The 17,494-nt window shown below is 38.8% G+C and overlaps 1 protein-coding gene across 14 annotated transcripts in view; it reads left to right on the plus strand.

The window, feature by feature from the left end:
- SLC7A11 (solute carrier family 7 member 11) overlaps positions 1-17,494 on the plus strand; it is a 314,580-nt gene that overhangs the window by 51,661 nt on the left and 245,425 nt on the right. For all 14 annotated transcript variants that reach the window (XR_004349977.1, XR_004349976.1, XR_004349978.1 and 11 more), the window contains exon 7: positions 15,702-15,825. Coding sequence is in view for 9 of the 14 variants with exons in the window: in XM_032632570.1 (XP_032488461.1) it covers positions 15,702-15,825 (124 nt within the window). In the remaining 5 variants the exon portion in view is untranslated. The remainder of the gene's footprint in view (positions 1-15,701; positions 15,826-17,494) is intronic.

A 17,494-nucleotide genomic window follows, 5' to 3' on the forward strand; every position in this document is an offset into this window, starting at 1 on the left:
CGTAGAAAAGGAGGGGAGATTTCTCTGAGGAGGAGACTTTTGATTTAAGCCTAAGCGAAAGGAGTGAGTTGATCACGTGAAGAACCGGAGCAGGGAGCCCATGTCTTATCCTGTTTGAATTTTAGATTCCACGAGCAAGTGAGTTTTCGTTTGTAGTTGATGTCTGTATCACTTTACTTACAATAATGTCTAGCATAAAGAAGATATTTGATAAACAGAGGTGAAATGAAATTTTTGTAAAGGACTCTGATAAAGGACAATATCCTTAATAATATTACTACAGATGTCCTCCTAAAATTCATATGATTTTTAAAAATATATTTGCAATACAGTTTTGATAAAAACTAAAGGCAGAAAATATGAGTGTCTGTGATAATATGGTCCATATAATGTGGCAGCCAGAGGTCTGACCTGATCTACAGACACTGTTTTAGAATCTGGAAGGATGGACAGACCACTTGTCCTTTATATTTTAATTTTTTTAAAAACATCTTTATTGGAGTATAATTGCTTTACAATGGCGTGTTAGTTTCTGCTTTATAACAAAGTGAATCAGCTTTATGTATACATATATCCCCATGTCTCCTCCCATTGTGTCTCCCTCCCACCGTCCCTATCCCACCCCTCTAGGTGGTCACAGAGCACCGAGCTGATCTCCCTGTGCTATGCGGCTCTTTCCCACTATCTATCTATTTTACATTTGGTAGTGTATATATGTCCATGCCACTCACTTCGTCCCAGCTTACCTTTCCCACCCCCCATGTCCTCAGGTCCATTCTCTACGTTGGCATCCTCATTCCTGTCCTGCCCCTAGGTTCTTCATAACCATATTTTCCCTTAGATTTCATATATATGTGTTAGCATAGGGTATTTGTTTTTCTCTTTCTGACTTACTTCACTCTGTATGACAGACTCTAGGTCCATCCACCTCACTACAAATAACTCAATTTCGTTCCTTTTTATGGCTGAGTAATATTCCATTATATATATGTGCCACATCTTCTTTACCCATTCATCTGTCGATGGACAGTTAGCTTGCTTCCATGTCCTGGGTATTGTAAATAGAGCTGCAGTGAACATTGTGGTACATGACTCTTTTTGAATTATGGTTTTCTCAGGGTATATGCCCAGTAGTGGGATTGCTGGGTTGTATGGTAGTTCTGTTTTTAGTTTGTTAAGGAACCTCCATACTGTTCTCCATAGTGGCTGTATCAGTTTACATTCCCACCAACAGTGCATGAGGGTTCCCTTTTCTCCACACCCTCTCCAGCATTTATTGTTTATAGATTTTTTGATGATGGCCATTTGGACCAGTGTGAGCTGATACCTCATTGTGGTTTTGATTTGCATTTCTCTAATGATTAGTGATGTTGAGCATCTTTTCATGTGTTTGTTGGCCATCTGTATGTCTTCTTTGGAGAAATATCTATTTAGGTCTTCTGCCCATTTTTGGATTGCGTTGTTTGTTTTTGTGATATTGAGCTGCATGAGCTGCTTGTATATTTTGGAGATTAATCCTTTGTCAGTTGCTTCATTTACAAATATTTTCTCCCACTCTGAGGGTTGTCTTTTCGTCTTATTTATGGTTTCCTTTGCTGTGTAAAAGCTTTTAAGTTTCATTAGGTCCCATTTGTTTATTTTTGTTTTTATTTCCATTTCTGTAGGAGGTGGGTCAAAAAGGATCTTGCTGTGATTTCTGTCATAGAGTGTTCTGCCTGTGTTTTCCTCTAAGAGTTTGATAGTGTCTGGCCTTACATTTATGTCTTTAATCCATTTTGAGTTTATTTTTGTGTATGGTGTTAGGGAGTGTTCTAATTCCATTCTTTTACATGTAGCTGTCCAGTTTTCCCAGCACCACTTATTGAAGAGGCTGCCTTTTCTCCATTGTATATCCTTGTCTCCTTTATCAAAAATAAGGTGACCATATGTGCATGGGTTTATTTCTGGGCTTTTTATCCTGTTCCATTTATCTATATTTCTGTTCTTGTGCCAGTACCATACTGTCTTGATTACTGTAGTATAGTCTGAAGTCCAGGAGCCTGATTCCTCCAGCTCCGTTTTTCTTTCTCAAAACTGGCTATTTGGGGTCTTTTCCATACAAATTGTGAAATTTTTTGTTCTAGTTCTGTGAAAAATGCCATTGGTAGTTTGATAAGGATGGCATTGAATCTGTAGACTGCTTTGGGTAGTATAGTCATTTTCACAGTGTTGATTCTTCCAATCCAAGAACATGGTATATCTCTCCATCTATTTGTATCATCTTTAATTTCTTTCATCACTGTCTTATAATTTTCTGAATACAGGTCTTTTGTCTCCTTAGGTAGGTTTATTCCTAGGTATTTTATTCTTTTTGTTGCAATGGTAAATGGGGGTGTTTCCTTAATTACTCTTTCATATTTTTCATCGTTAGTTTATAGGAATGCAAGAGATTTCTGTGTATTAATTTTGTATCCTGCTACTTTACCAAATCCATTGATTAGCTCTAGTAGTTTTCTGGTGGCATTTAGGATTCTCTATGTGTAGTATCATGTCATCTGCAAACAGTGACAGCTTTACTTCTTCTTTTTTAGTTTGGATTCCTTTTATTTCTTTTTCTTCTCTGATTGCTATGGCTAAAACTTCCAAAACTATGTTGAATAATAGTGGTGAGCGTAGACAACCTTGTCTTGTTCCTGGTCCTAGAGGAAATGGTTTCAGTTTTTCACCATTGAGAGTGATGTTGGCTGTGGGTTTGTCATATATGGCCTTTATTATGTTGAGGTAAGTTCCCTCTGTGCCTACTTTCTGGAGGGTTTTTATAGTAAATGGTGTTGAATTTTGTCGAAAGCTTTCTCTGCATATATTGAGATGATCATAGGGTTTTTCTCCTTCAGTTTGTTAATATGGTTTATCACACTGATTGGTTTGAGTATATTGAAGAATGCTTGCATCCCTGGATAAACCCCACTTGGTCATGGTATATGATCCTTTTAATGTGCTGTTGGATTCTGTTTGCTAGTATTTTGTTGAGGATTTTTGCATCTATGTTCATCAGTGATATTGGCCTGTAGTTGTCTTTCTTCGTGACATCCTTGTCTGGTTTTGGGATCAGGGTGATGGTGGCCTCGTAGAATGAGTTTGGGAGTGTTCCTCCCTCTGCTATATTTTGGAGGAGTTTGAGAAGGATAGGTGTTAGCTGTTCTCTGAATGTTTGACAGAATTTGCCTGTGAAGCCATCTGGTCCTGGGCTTTTGTTTGTTGGAAGATTTTTAATCACAGTCTCAATTTCAGTGCTTGTGATTGGTCTGTTTATATTTTCTGTTTCTTCCTGGTTCAATCTTGGAAGGTTATGCTTTTTAAGGACTTTTCCATTTCTTCCAGTTTGTCCATTTTATTGGCATATAGTTGCTTGTAGTAATCTCTCAGGATCCTTTGTATTTCTGTAGCGTCAGTTGTTACTTCTCCTTTTTCATTTCTAATTCTATTGATTTGAGTCCTCTCCCTTTCTTTCTTGATGAATCTGGCTAATGGTTTATCAATTTAGTTTGTCTTCTCAGAGAACCACCTTTTAGTTCTATTGATCTTTGTTATTGTTTCCTTCATTTCTTTTTCATTTATTTCTGATCTGATCTTTATGATTTCTTTCCTTCTCCTAACTTTGGGATTCTTTTGTTCTTCTTTCTCTAATTGCTTTAGGTGTAATGTTAGGTTGTTTATTTGAGCTGTTTCTTGTTTTTTGAGGTAGGATTGTATTGCTATAAACTTCCCTCTTAGAACTGCTTTTGGTACATCCCATAGGTTTTGGGTCCTGTGTTTTCCTTGTCATTTGTTTCTAGGTATTTTTTTATTTCCTCTTTGATTTCTTCAGTGATCTCTTGGTTATTGAGTAGTGTATTGTTTAGCCTCCATGTGTTTCTATTTTTTACAGATTTTTTCCTGTAATTGACATCTAGTCTCATAGCATTGTGTTCGGAAAAGATACTTTATATGATGTCAATTTTTTCTTAACTTTAGCAAGGCTTGAAATGTGACCCAAGATATGATCTATCCTGGAGAATGTTCCATGAGTGCTTGAGAAGAAATGTATTCTGTTGTGTTTGGCTGGAATGTCCTATAAATATCAATTAAGTCCATCTTGTTTAATGTATCATATAAAGCTTGTCTTTCCTTATTTACTTTTCATTTCGGGTGATCTGTCCATTGGTGAAAGTGGGGTGTTAATGTCTCCTACTATGATTGTGTTACTGTCGATTTCCCCTTTTATGGCTGTTAGCATTTGTCTTATGTATTGAGGTGCTCCTATGTTGGGTGCATGAATAGTTGCAATTATTATATCTTCTTGGATGGATCCCTTGATCATTATGTAGTGTCCTTCTTTGTCTGTTGTAATAGTCTTTATTTTAAAGTCTATTTTGTCTGATACGAGAATTGCTCCTCCAGCTTTCTTTTGATTTCCATTTGCATGGAATATCTTTTTCCATCCCCTCCTTTTCAGTCTGTATGTGTCCCTAGGTCTGAAGTGGGTCTCTTGTAGACAGCATATATACAGGTCTTGTTTTTGTATCCATTCAGCCAGTCTGTGGCTTTTGGTTGGAACATTTAATCCATTTACATTTAAGGTAGTTATCAATATGTATATTCCTATTACCGTTTTCATAATTCTTTGGGTTTTGTTATTGTAAGTCTTTTCCTTCTCTTGTGTTTCCTGCCTAGAGAAGTTCCTTTAGCGTTTGTTGTAAAGCTGGTTTGGTGGTGTTGAATTCTCTTAGCTTTTGCTTATCTGTAAAGGTTTTAATTTCTCCATCGAATATGAATGAGATCCTTGCTGGGTAGAGTAATCTTTGTTGTAGGTTTTTCCCTTTCATTACTTTAAATATGTCTTGCCACTCCCTTCTGACTTGTAGAGTTTCTGCTAAAAGATCCGCTGTTAACCTTATGGGGATTCCCTTATATGTAATTTGTTGTTTTTCCCTTGCTGCTTTTAATATGTTTTCTTTGTGTTTAATTTTTGATAGTTTGATTAATATGCATCTTGGCATGTTTCTCCTTGGATTTATCCTGTATGGCACTCTCTGCTCTTCCTGGACTTGTTTGACTGCTTCCTTTCCCATATTAGGGAAGTTTTCAACTATAATCTCTTCAAATATTTTCTCAGTCTCTTTCTTTTTCTCTTCTTCTTCTAGGTCCCCTATAGTTCGGGCGTTGGTGCATTTGATGTTGTCCCCGAGGTCTCTGAGACTGTCCTCAATTCTTTTCATTCTTTTTTCTTTATTCTGCTCCCCGACAGTTATTTCCACCATTTTATCTTCCAGGTCACTTATCCGTTCTTCTGTCTCAGTTATTCTGCTATTGATTCTTTCTAGAGAATTTTTTATTTCATGTATTGTGTTGTTCATCATTGTTTGTTTGCTCTTTAGTTCCTCTAGGTCCTTGTTAAATGTTTCTTGTATTTTCTCCGTTCTATTTCCAAGATTTTGGATCATCTTTACTATGATTATTCTGAATTCTTTCTCAGGTATACTGCCTATTTCCTCTTCATTTGTTTGGTCTGGTGGGTTTTTAACCTTGCTCTTTCATCTGCTGTATGTTTTTCTGTGTTCTCCTTTTGCTTAACTTACTGTGTTTGGGATCTCCTTTTCACAGGCTGCAGGTTCGTAGTTCCTGTTGTTTTTGATATCTGCCCCCAGTGGCTAAGGTTGGTTCAGTGGGCTGTGTAGGCTTCCTGGTGGAGGGGAATAGTGCCTGTGTTCTGGTGGGTGAGGCTGGATCTCGTCTTTCTGGTGGGCAGGACTGCGTCCCGTGGTGTGTTTTTGGGTGCCTGTGACCTTATTATGATTTTAGGCAGCCTCTCTGCTAATGGTTGGGGCTATGTTCCTGTCTTGCTAGTTGTTTGGCATAGGGTGTCCAGCACTGTAGCTTGCTGGTCATTGAGTGGAGCTGGGTCTTAGCGTTGAGGTGGAGATCTCTGGGAGAGCTTTCACCGTTCGATATTACGTGGAGCCAGGAGTTCTCTGGTGGACCAATGTCCTCAACTCGTCTCTTCTACCTCCGAGGCACAGGCCTGACACCTGGCCGGAGCACCAAGACCCTGTCAGCCACACGGCCAGGCACGTGGGGAGTTTCTTGGGAAGCTTTCGGGAAGTCTGAAGTCTTCTGCCGGCGTTCAGTAGGTGTTCTGCGGGAGTTGTTCCACACGTAGATGTATTTCCGATGTGTTTGTGGGGAGGAAGCTGATCTGCATGTCTTACTCCTCTGCCATTTTGAAGGTCCCTCACCACTTTTCCTTTATATGCTCTTCTGTAATGATCACTGTTATCAGCCAGGCTGATACTATGAAGGTACTGCGATGTACTGGTATTCCTGATTGAGGATAGGATCATAACCTCAAGACCCAGGAGAAGAGTCGGTAAAATCTGTGTCCTGTTTTTTTCCTCTGAGCAACAGAACAGGACAGACACAGGCACTTCCTTAGGATGCTCTGTTACATGAGCAAGGACTGAACTAAGTTTTCAAAGTATTCTGTTCAACAGTCTTTAAAGATCAGCTTTATTTGTTAAAGTGATTGAATAATGAACTTCCAAGAGAAATGGACGTTAGAGTTCATTAATTCAGCACCCTCTTTAACTAAGGAGGAAGTTTATGCCTAGTGAGGTCCAGTGATCTCCTGGGTTCCTGCCAGTGACTGGAAGATGACTGGACCCTGCTTTCAGGTTGGAGTCCAGAGAATGTTCATAATTCTATGAAATCAAAACGAACACTGAAGGCAAACATCGGAGACAAGATGTTGCATAAAGGAAACTTTCACTTGGGATGGTACATATACATTTTTTTCTTGGTTATAGGAATTTGGGGATGGGGCTGAGGGAAAATATGAAAGAGAAGGGAACTTACAGGGTGGGTGAATGCGGGGACCCCTTCCCTTTCTGGGGCAGGTAGTCCCTCAACCATTGCATGTTGTGTTTGACTTTGCAAAAGTATCCTTGGGGAGAAATTTGCCTACGAATCCTTGTAGTCTAAGAAAAGGCATTAGCAAATATAAAATAAAGCACAAAGCTTATTTTTTGAAAAGTTTAACTTTTGAGCTGAAAGATAAAAGATAATGAAATTTCCGTTTCGGCTGGGAATATGAATCTTTGTAAATGGACAGCCCAAGGAGAGGAGAGGGGAACTTACAGGAGGTTCTGCCATTCTGGGGGCCTCTGTGACCTTTGCAGGGAGCTGTCAACTGTTCCAAGCAGAAGGCAGCATCATCACTTTCTTGACAATGACATACCATCTCTCTCAGCTGGAAAGGTATTTAACCCATCAATTCAATTTCTTCTCATCTTCACCTTTCTCTGCAGCTCCATTAAGCTGCTGTGTCATGTTCTCTGGGGCCCGGCCATGTGGATTTACCACTTTGATTAAAGCCAGGCCATAGCTGTTGGCTCCCCTATCAACCATATACCTTTCCTACTACAAATGTTTCCCTCAATTACCTATAAATAGGATTTGTTGCCGTGAAAAATTATTTTTAACTTTGTAGGATCAAATATATATATACATACGTACATACCTGTATAATCATTCATAGATAGGCATTTTATGAAACCAATTCATAGAGTTTGAAAACCGTACTTTAGGAAGCCAGCATTGAGTCCCAAAAAAGTATTTAAAGACAGAATTTGACTTGTAGCATCTAGTGGAGTGATGTTAAAACTGTTTGAAAGCACTGGATCCCTTCAGTTGTATATCAGTACATAAAACAAGGAAGAGAGGACTGATCTGGTTGAAGTGAGTGAGGACAGGTTAGCCTCTAATCTTATCAATTGTCCATCTTCTATTCTGATTCCCATATTGCCCTGGTGTCTCCTTGACTACCAGATGTCAAAGTAAAATGATTTCTAATAATTAGACCTGTCATTGTTGGTCACAAATATTGAAGGCAGTTTCCGGTGGTAGAGCAGTAGTTCATTTGTCAGGGTTGAATGTCTCCGTATGTACCTGTTCCATTTCTTACCGTGCAGCTGGTCAGAAATGTGACTGGATTTGATTTATGGGTTTATAGTAGGAGAAGTGTTATCAGTTCCTTCTAAGACACGTGTTTATGACCAGAGGGAATTTTGACTCTAATTCCCACTTATTATACCAAAGTGGGTATGTTTATTTTACCTTGCCTTGTACTTAGCGTAAGAGTATATTTATTTAACATTGCATTGTTTTATTATGTATCTTTGGCCAAAACAAGAGGCGATTATACTTTGATCTTTGTTGGATCGGAGGCAGTTGTCAAATGTGCAGGAGATTTTATATTTCAAAATAGTGAACAATGGGGTCTGTGTTTGCTCTGTTTCTGGGAAGTTTTGAGTAATCGAATTTTCACTGTTCTAACTTTAGCAAATGTAAGTGTTTCAATTTGATCTCATTTGGGACATTATTTTAAAGACTTTATATCATATACTGGTCTCTTACGAAACAAAAAAATATGAGATAAAAATTAATGAGGACCCATTTTGTCTCATAAAAACTAATTCACTGAAATCTACAAAAAGTCTTGATATAATGAGGCCCTTCATTCTTTTATTAGTTAGGGTAGTGCCAGCTGCTCCAACAAGCAAACCAAAAATTTTCAATGGCTTTAAACAATCGAAAGTTTAGTTTTTAGATCATGTTACAGTCCACTGTTGGTGTCCCTGGCTGAGCGGTAGACTTTCTTCCTCATGTTGATTCTGTGGCCCAGATTCCTTCCACATTGTGGCTTTGCCTCTCTATAGATCCTCTATACAACTAGAGAAAGGGTTGGGGGCAGACCCACTTCTTAACCACCTTGGCCTAAAACTGCCACATCAGCTGACACATAAGGATGAGTCACACTCCCACCTAGATACCAGAGAGTCTGGAAAATGTGGTCTGTCTGGGTAGCTTCTTCTCAGGAATGACTGATACTTTGGAAAGACGAGCACAAAACTGTGGTGAGTACTTCATTCTCTCAGCCATGCATATCTGAATCTCAGGAACTCAGTTATAAAACATAAAAAAAAAGGTTCACTGAGATGTTACATCACCTTAGAGTACTTTAGACAAAGTCCTGAGGGAAATAACATTTTAAAAAGTATACTATAAAAACAATATAACAAAAATAAGAGCTGGGGCTTCCCTGGTGGCGCAGTGGTTGAGAGTCCGCCTGCCGATGCAGGGAACACGGGTTCGTGCCCCGGTCCGGGAAGATCCCACATGCTGTGGAGCGGCTGGGCCCGTGAGCCACGGCCGCTGAGCCTTCACGTCCAGAGCCTGTGCTCCGCAACGGGAGAGGCCACAACAGTGAGAGGCCCGCGTACTAAAAAGTAAAATAAAAAAAAATAAGAGCTGAACATTAGTATGAAATGTAATTTATTGTTATTAAAATATTTTGTTTTCTTAGTTATTTACTTGCTAACGTTTTATCAAAAACCAATTTTGTTTCTATGTTTGCGCCCTCAAACTTGCCTACTAATTTCTTTACGTTCATCCATGATAAATATGGATAACTGTAATATATCTGGACGCCACACTCTAAATCTTGAGAAAATGAGAACAAATGAGATGCAGACAATGCAGATTTTTTATTCGTATGAAATTCAAGCAAATGAAAATTTACCCCCAAGCTACATTTTGCTGAATAATTTTATTTAGGCAGGAATTTATTCTGCTAGTTGGATAAAAAAATAAAGTATTATTAGGGCTAAAAACGCTTAGACTCATGCTTCCGATTGCTTATGACCCTATGTTTCTGAATTATAAGTTTCCATTTCAGTTCATTTTTCTGCGAGGTTTTGCTGCACTTTTCTGTCTCCTTCATGCATCTGTGTATGTTTTTTCCATGAGCCTCCTTCAGGCTGCAGTCTTTTAATCTGTGTCTGTTCATTTCTTACATCTCCCTACAGGTCCCTCTGTCTTCTCTTTTTGTTTATGGAGTTCTTCATCTGTGGACAATGGAGAATGGTGAGATTTAGATTAGACATCAGTGGTATTGAAATTTAAAGCGTCTCTGTGAAAACACCTGTAGTCTTGCCGTGGTACAATAAGAAGCCGAGGGCAGGTGTTTAGTGCTTGAGATCAGTGGGATCACTGTGTACCTTTATGTGACAATCTGCTCGTCACATCACTGTGTTCAGCCTTGGCCCAGAAATTGTCATTAAGTTAGAACATGAACCATGGACCTTTAAGAACGTTTCTAAATGGGTTTATTGAGTGTACTCTTCCTCTTGCTACATTTTCTTCTTTCAGTGACAACCCACAACTTCCCCCGCAACTTGCCGTGTCTCCTCAAGTGCATTTCTCTTATACTGTTATTCACAGTCCAGTTCCCACTCACAATGTGCAGCTAGAGATACAGTGATAGCACTAAATGACAAGGGGGCAAAACCACCGATAACATACAAGGCAGTTCATAGGGTTCCAGTCATCTGTAATCTAATTGTTTCAAGTCTGGAAAACAATCAAGAACCCTTATTTGTAATTCAGTCCCTGCTAGAAATCTCAGAAATCACATAGCCAGATAGTACAGTTTCATGCTTGCCGGGGGGCAGGGGGGTGTCTCTGGAAAGTTTGAGATGAGCAAGAATCAGGGAAATTATGTAAAAATGTATGGAAGAAAAAAATCACGTGAGTGAAAAATATAGATAGATTTTCTTTGAGATATACTAGTATTTATCTTTTGGATTGTAACACATGACTGAAGTTTGAGGAGTACAATAAAATTAACAGCAGTGGTAATAAAGTAAACTGAATAATCCTGCAAAAATAAATTGGTAGATCAAAAAAAGAGAAGTAAGAGATACTTGAGTCACTTCTGGGTCAGATCTAGAGAAAAGCTTTCACGGTCTCTACAGGGTCATTATAAAGAAAATGTTTTTTTTTTTTTTTTTAACACCTTTATTGGAGTATAATTGCTTTACAATGGTGTGTTAGTTTCTGCTTTATAACAAAGTGAATCAGTTATACATATACATATGTTCCCATATCTCTTCCCTCTTGCGTCTCCCTCCCTCCCACCCTCCCTATCCCACCCCTCCAGGCGGTCACAAAGCACAAAAAAAAAAAAAAAAAAAAAGACAATGTGAAATAGGTATGATCCTAAAATAAGTACTCAGAATCAAGAAATACTCATTTATAATTTTAAATACTTTATGTTGAGATGAATCATGGCTTTGTTTCAATTATATATAAACAGTTTACTAAAAAATTTTAAAGTTCTTTGAAAAACCCTGTTTTCTTTTTTATTTGCATCTCACATATTAAGAAGTTCGTCATTTTCTTGCCCTTCTTAATTCCTCTTTTCTCCCCTCCCTCTTTTTTCCTGAATGCAAAATACATGTGTTAAAACATTATTGATTTTTAAATAGAAAATGTGAAGTATCAGGCACTTCTCTTAGAAGATTCCAGAACACACAAGAGAAGGTTTTAGCAGAACTGGCATCAGGCCCAGTCCCATGGCTCAAAGACAATTTTAGATGCCCCAGGATCAATGGTTTCTGTGGTCTCCAGTGGATGTATCCACACCGGGGAATGTATGAAACTTATTTTGATTCACATAAAGCTCAGAAGATTTTGCGCCAGTTATAAAACAATTTTAGGAATGTCCTAAATACAAGTGACTACAGAATTACTCGGATGGCCTGAATATCAGAAATCCTTGTGACCTTCATGTGTCCTCAACTCTCTGAAGCTAGGTTTACTCATTCTGTTTTCATGGCAGGAGTCTTTTTAGCCAACATACAGTACTGGAAACAATGATCTTTGCTGATGCTCTACCGTATAGTTGCAAAGTATATTCAAAATGCATCCCATGCTCCATCATTTGCAAGATTATTTGTGATGACTATTAAGTGCATAGTAAAATATTACGTGGCTTAAAATGTGTCACATTGTAACAGTCAGCCTTCTGATATTTGTATCATGTATATAAAATAGAGGACATGTTTGTCAGCATGTGAGGATCCTAGGAACTTTGTACCTAGAGTTAAAGTAGGCACAAAACAGCCATGATATCACGGACAAGATATTTCAGGAACGTGGGACTTAGCGATGGAAGATCTGAATTCAAGACCCAGCTTTCTCCCTTACTACTTTTGTGACCTTGGCCAGTCACTTAACCTCTCTGAGCCTTGTTTCCATTGTTTGAAGATGGTGGTATTACCTCCTATTTCAGTGGGTTGTTGTGGATTTTGTCATTTGTTCGTATTCTGTGTTATTCCACAAAGGATTTGAAATGAAATGTGTATATTTGGAGATAAAATGCGTTTGCCAGTGCTTTGTAGATTGTACAAATAGAAGCTACCTGCCGTGACTATTGGGGCCATTTAAATTCCTGGGCAGCTCTATCCTTAGAATCAGAGTGCTTCTAAGCAGATGTTCCAGAGACTTCCATTTAATAATTTCCAATAAAACAAGTATTTATCTATGTGTTACATAGACTGGTTACAGATGCCAATTTAAAATAAACCTACAAGGAAAGAAGACCGTCCAAGACCTTTTGATTGAAGACCATTTGCAATGAATAAAAATATCAGATTCTCACTTACTTAGTGCTTATTTCTCATGAATACGTGATTGAAAAGACTATAATGACAAAAAGCTCTTAAGGATTAAGTAACTTTTCCCAATACATTCATATCTTGTTAATCATAAAAATATATATACACAACGTTTGAGAAAGATTACAACTCATAGGTGTGAGTCATTTTTATTCAGCTTAAAGACAATGCTTTTGTTGCACTTAGAATTGGTGGATACCTCGCAGTTACACAGGGGCTTCGAAATGTCAGTGGCCTACCAGTTCCTGTGATTCCTTTTATTTATTCCTTTGTTAAAGTGAAATGGAACCTTAAGGACAGAAGCTACTGGCTGTCTGGCCACATCCTCTTCAGTTCCCATGGCTTAATTTTACCTAGGGAGGAATTACTGGGTTTGCTGTGAGTTGCTGCAAGGTTAGAGCCCTTTTCTCTTTTATCCTATATTTTAAGCTCCTTTGATTTTTTTTTTCCTCTAGTATCTATATTCTAGGCTGATCTATCTATAGGCTATATCTATAGGCTATCTATACTTGGCTGATAGTAAAACTGTTAATAATCTGTTTCATTTTGTCTGAGAAGTATGCCTCCTTTTCCTCCTTTTCTATAACAGTTGTCTAGGGAAGTTTATTCAGTGTGCCTCTGTGGTTTTTTAAATTCAGAATAAACTAGTATTTCCAAAACATTGAAACTTTTGAAAACATTCACTTGACGTTATAGTTCGTATCACACAGAAAAATCATGAAAACCATGGAATAAGTCTCTCCCCCTCCTTCATACTACACAAAACTATATTTTCAGTGAACACATGAGGAATACAGCCTTGATAAGAGCTTTCCAATAAACATTATATTCAATAATTATAATTTCTCTGGAAAGTAATAGTTAAGAGTTTGAGGACCCACATGCACGAGAGAGAATACGCTTCAGTGGTTTAAATGCTTTGACTTCAGGGTAGCTGGATCTGCAGCTGAATTCTGGGTTTCCACTTACCAGCTGTGTATCCTTGAACAGTTCTTTAAACTCTCTAAGACTTCATTTCCTCATAAATAACATGGTAATTGTGCTCCTAACTCACAGGATTTTCCAAGGACAAAATGAGGCAAATATGTAAAGTAGCTAATAAAAGGGTAGGTGTACATAGCAGCATCTGCTGTTTTTTGTTATTGACAAGCTGAGGAAGAACAAAAGGAAAACTAACCTGGAAGTTTCAAATGTTTTAAAGGTCCCTTCTGCTAAAGTCAGTTTAGAAATCCTCCCTCAGAAAGACCATACTCTCCGGGCAGGAAACACAGGCTGCCTTGAAAGAGCTGGGCTGGGAGGCTAGATTCTATGCCGGCAGGGCCACAGTCAAAATTTCAGAGTGACTCCTCTGTGCTCTATGACAGCATCACGTGATGTGACAGTTACTACCTGTCCTGGACAGGTTAGGTGACTTCACCGCACTGAACAGTAAATCACCTCACTTTTTATTAGCAGAGCCTTTGCGTTTCTTAATCCTCCTCTTGCGAGGAGATCTCTAGAGAGTGTCTTTCTCCCTCCCTTTCTCTCTGCTTCTCTCCTCCATAGAAAGAACTCAAAACCCCATTTGGCGTGTTATAAGAGCTGAGGGATTCGAGTTTAAAATGTTGATAATACAGCGAGTGGTTGAAAAGCCGCCTTTATCTTTCATATGCCTTATGCCACTCACCCCTCTGTATTTAATTTAATCTCCTTTGCTTACATTAAGCATTTATCAGTCACAGGTAGCAGTGCGTGGTACGGCATGAACAGAAAATTCCACAGAACCCTCTTCACACTGGGGAAGGGGAACATCTGCTCCTTTTCTAGCAGGATGCCAGGATTTTAGAGGTCAGTGTGTTTCCCCATCAAGGCTTAAGGCTTTGGGGACCAGGGGAAGTGTCGGGCTCCAGGCAGCATAATGAATGACAGTTGCTGGCTGGCTGGGTTTGCCTGTTCTCAACAGGGGATAGAGAATTCAGCGTAATGAGCTGGGACTTAGTGTTCTCAACACACCCAGCTTGGGGAGAGAGGCAGGCTGTGCCTTTTTTTTTTCCTGGTTCGGACCTGTATTTTCATCTTGGAAGAAATTATATGGAGGTCTTCATTAGTGGCACCCAGCAGGGTTAAGGCTCCATGAAGGCTGATAAGCTCTATGGCTAAAAAAAAAAAAAAAAAAAACCCACAAAACCCATCAGCCTTTGTGTAGGGAGCCGAAGGTTTAAGTTGCTTGAACTGGAAACAGTCTGAAGAGGTGATTATGTTAAGCAAGTAATGTGTATCGGTAACATGGAGTCAAATTATGAGGGTCAGTAACTTCCTGGCTTTCCCGGTGCATTAAATGAAGACATAACGTTGTGTTTGTGCCGGCTACTTCTTGATGCTACGTAGTGTCAGTACCGTCCGGTCATATGTACTTCACAGCATGTCACCTCTGACTTCATGGGATTATCTGTGCTGTTGCTTTAATAGATACTCATGATCTTGAGCTCCCTTTGAACTCACAGCAGGGCAGTGCAAAGGCATTACTGGGAACACTTCTGGGCTTTTTGTGTTATGTACAAAATTATTATTACTGTCCTTTAGAAAGGTAGATATATGTTGCTGGCATGCTTCCCAAAGTGTACGCGTATTTGACGGCAAGGGGAATTACTGAAGGGGAAAACACTGAATGCGAAAGATCTTTTGGGAAACTAGTATTAGAAAGGTGTCAAGGCAAGTGAATCAGGATTTGAAAGGCATATATATAGGACGGTGGCTCGCAAAGCGTGGTCCCCTGGCCAGCAGCATCAGAATTACCCAGGAACTTGTGAAAGACGCAAATCCTCCTGAATCAGAAACTCCTGAGGTGGGCTCAGCAATCTCTGTTTCAACAAGCCTTCCGGGTGATGTGTGCTCAAGTGTGTGAACCCCTGCCGTAGGATTTATGGAGCACGAGAATCGGACAGACCCACGTGTTCTGGGGTAGAGCAGTAGACAAGACAAATGTAGTACCTCCCCTTATGGACTTTATTAAATTACAAAGGAATATGTGGTACTTCACCCTGATGAAATGTTTATACATACCCAACAGAGCCTGTGGTTAGCCATATACCGTTTTGTTCTTTGTTTGAATGAGCCTGTTATCTTCTTTGCTTGCAGAGAAATGGCTAACAAAAGATGACTGATAAGTGATTCCTTTGTGCATTTCAGAACCATCCCCCTCGCGATATGTATATCCATGGCCGTTGTCACTATTGGCTATGTGCTAACAAATGTGGCCTACTTTACGACCATTAGCGCGGAGGAGCTGTTGCTTTCAGAGGCAGTGGCAGTGGTAAGTCTAAGTTGGGAAAACGCCAGTTTGAATTTAGGTTAATGAAATGATGCAATTTTATAGTAGTTCCCTCCAGCAGAAAGTGTTTTGAAACCCAGTAATTCTTTTTTAACTGAACGATAATGAATATTTAAAAAATTTAGAACATACCTTAGCATATTCCATTTAACGGATACAGCTACACTCCTAAATGATTTCTCTGTACTGTTAATTTCATGTAAAACATTTCCACATATGCCTGCTTGAAAACATATTTCCACACATACATGTTGAATAGAAGTCATTATTCTTCCAACATGTCTTTAAAGACAGGTGGGCAGTCACTGAGTGTAAATGAATGCACTTTGAGGTATGCAAATCGCAATGGATTCTGGACTCCTCCCTGTTTAGACGCTTTTCAAATGCTAACTTAAAATCTTTTTCCCAAAGTACCACTTTAGAATTTCCGAATGGACCACATAACATTTTTTTTTCTAGTATATATATCATTTTGAATACAAGTTCTAGGATATTATAAATTTAAGGAAATACTGAGTTATTCAAAGTTAAGCAGATGTCATTGCTATAGTACTTCTCAGAATGTTAGAGAAGCTAATGTACATTTTAACTCCCTGAGATGCGGATACTCATAATTTTACAGCATTTCCCCAAATTTATTTGACTTCAGGAGCATCTTTTGCTTTCAAAGGTCATGTTATGGGACTGCTATTCTGTGACCCAGACTTTTTGGTATAAAAACTTAGCTAGTAAGAGGGCACTCATTCATGACCTTATAACAATGACGGGTGAAAAAAAAAAAGAACTTCCCATCACTAGATGTCAGTTCCTTTTAAAAGAGTCACTATTACCTCATATCAGAAACATCCACAGGGAACAAATTATCTCATTTCATGTGAACCTATGTACGAGTTCACTGTATTAGAAAAGACTCTGTCCACTGCTGTAGCTTCTACCAGACAACCAAATGCACAGAGCTTCCTGATGTCAGGTCGTCATCTCATCTTACTAGACAGAGGGCAGCACTTAAGTCTTTGAGCGTAATATGGTCCATTAATTACACAGCACCGGCTGCATCAAGGACAAGTAGAGAATCCCACATTTTTTTTTTTTTTTTTTTTTGGAAAATACATCCTTCATGAAAATTTGCAGTGTGGCACATGCCATGCAACAAAAGGAAATGTCAGAAGTTTTGTTTAACTTTTATATTTTCTGTAGCTTGATTTCCTTGGACTTGTGTTGGTGTTCTAGCCCTTTAATAGGAAACTACAGAAGGAATTGGCAGATAACTGAGAGGGCGGGATGGACTTCATAAACAGAGATTCAGCTGATGTGATTGTTCTGGGCAAAAGATTTTCAGAACTGTTCATATCCCTAATATACATGATTAAGTCCTCAATTATTTTTTGCCACGCTTTTGAGTCATAACAGTGGGACTGGTATATGAAACAGGTATCTGCAACACTTCTCAGTGTACCTTTGTACTTTGCTATAAAAATGTGGCTTTCCAGACGAAAGAGAAGGTATTATACAGAAGGATTTCTGTCTCTAAAAGGAGAACTTCTGTACTGAGTTTTTTTTATTTACCAGAGTCAGAGACAATAGATATCATAGTTGATAAAGATTTGATCAATGGATCATTGCTCTTTGGAAGTAGAGGGAAGGCGCTTGT

Source organism: Phocoena sinus, chromosome 5 (assembly GCF_008692025.1).
Source record: "Phocoena sinus isolate mPhoSin1 chromosome 5, mPhoSin1.pri, whole genome shotgun sequence".
NCBI classification, from domain to species: Eukaryota; Metazoa; Chordata; class Mammalia; order Artiodactyla; family Phocoenidae; genus Phocoena; species Phocoena sinus.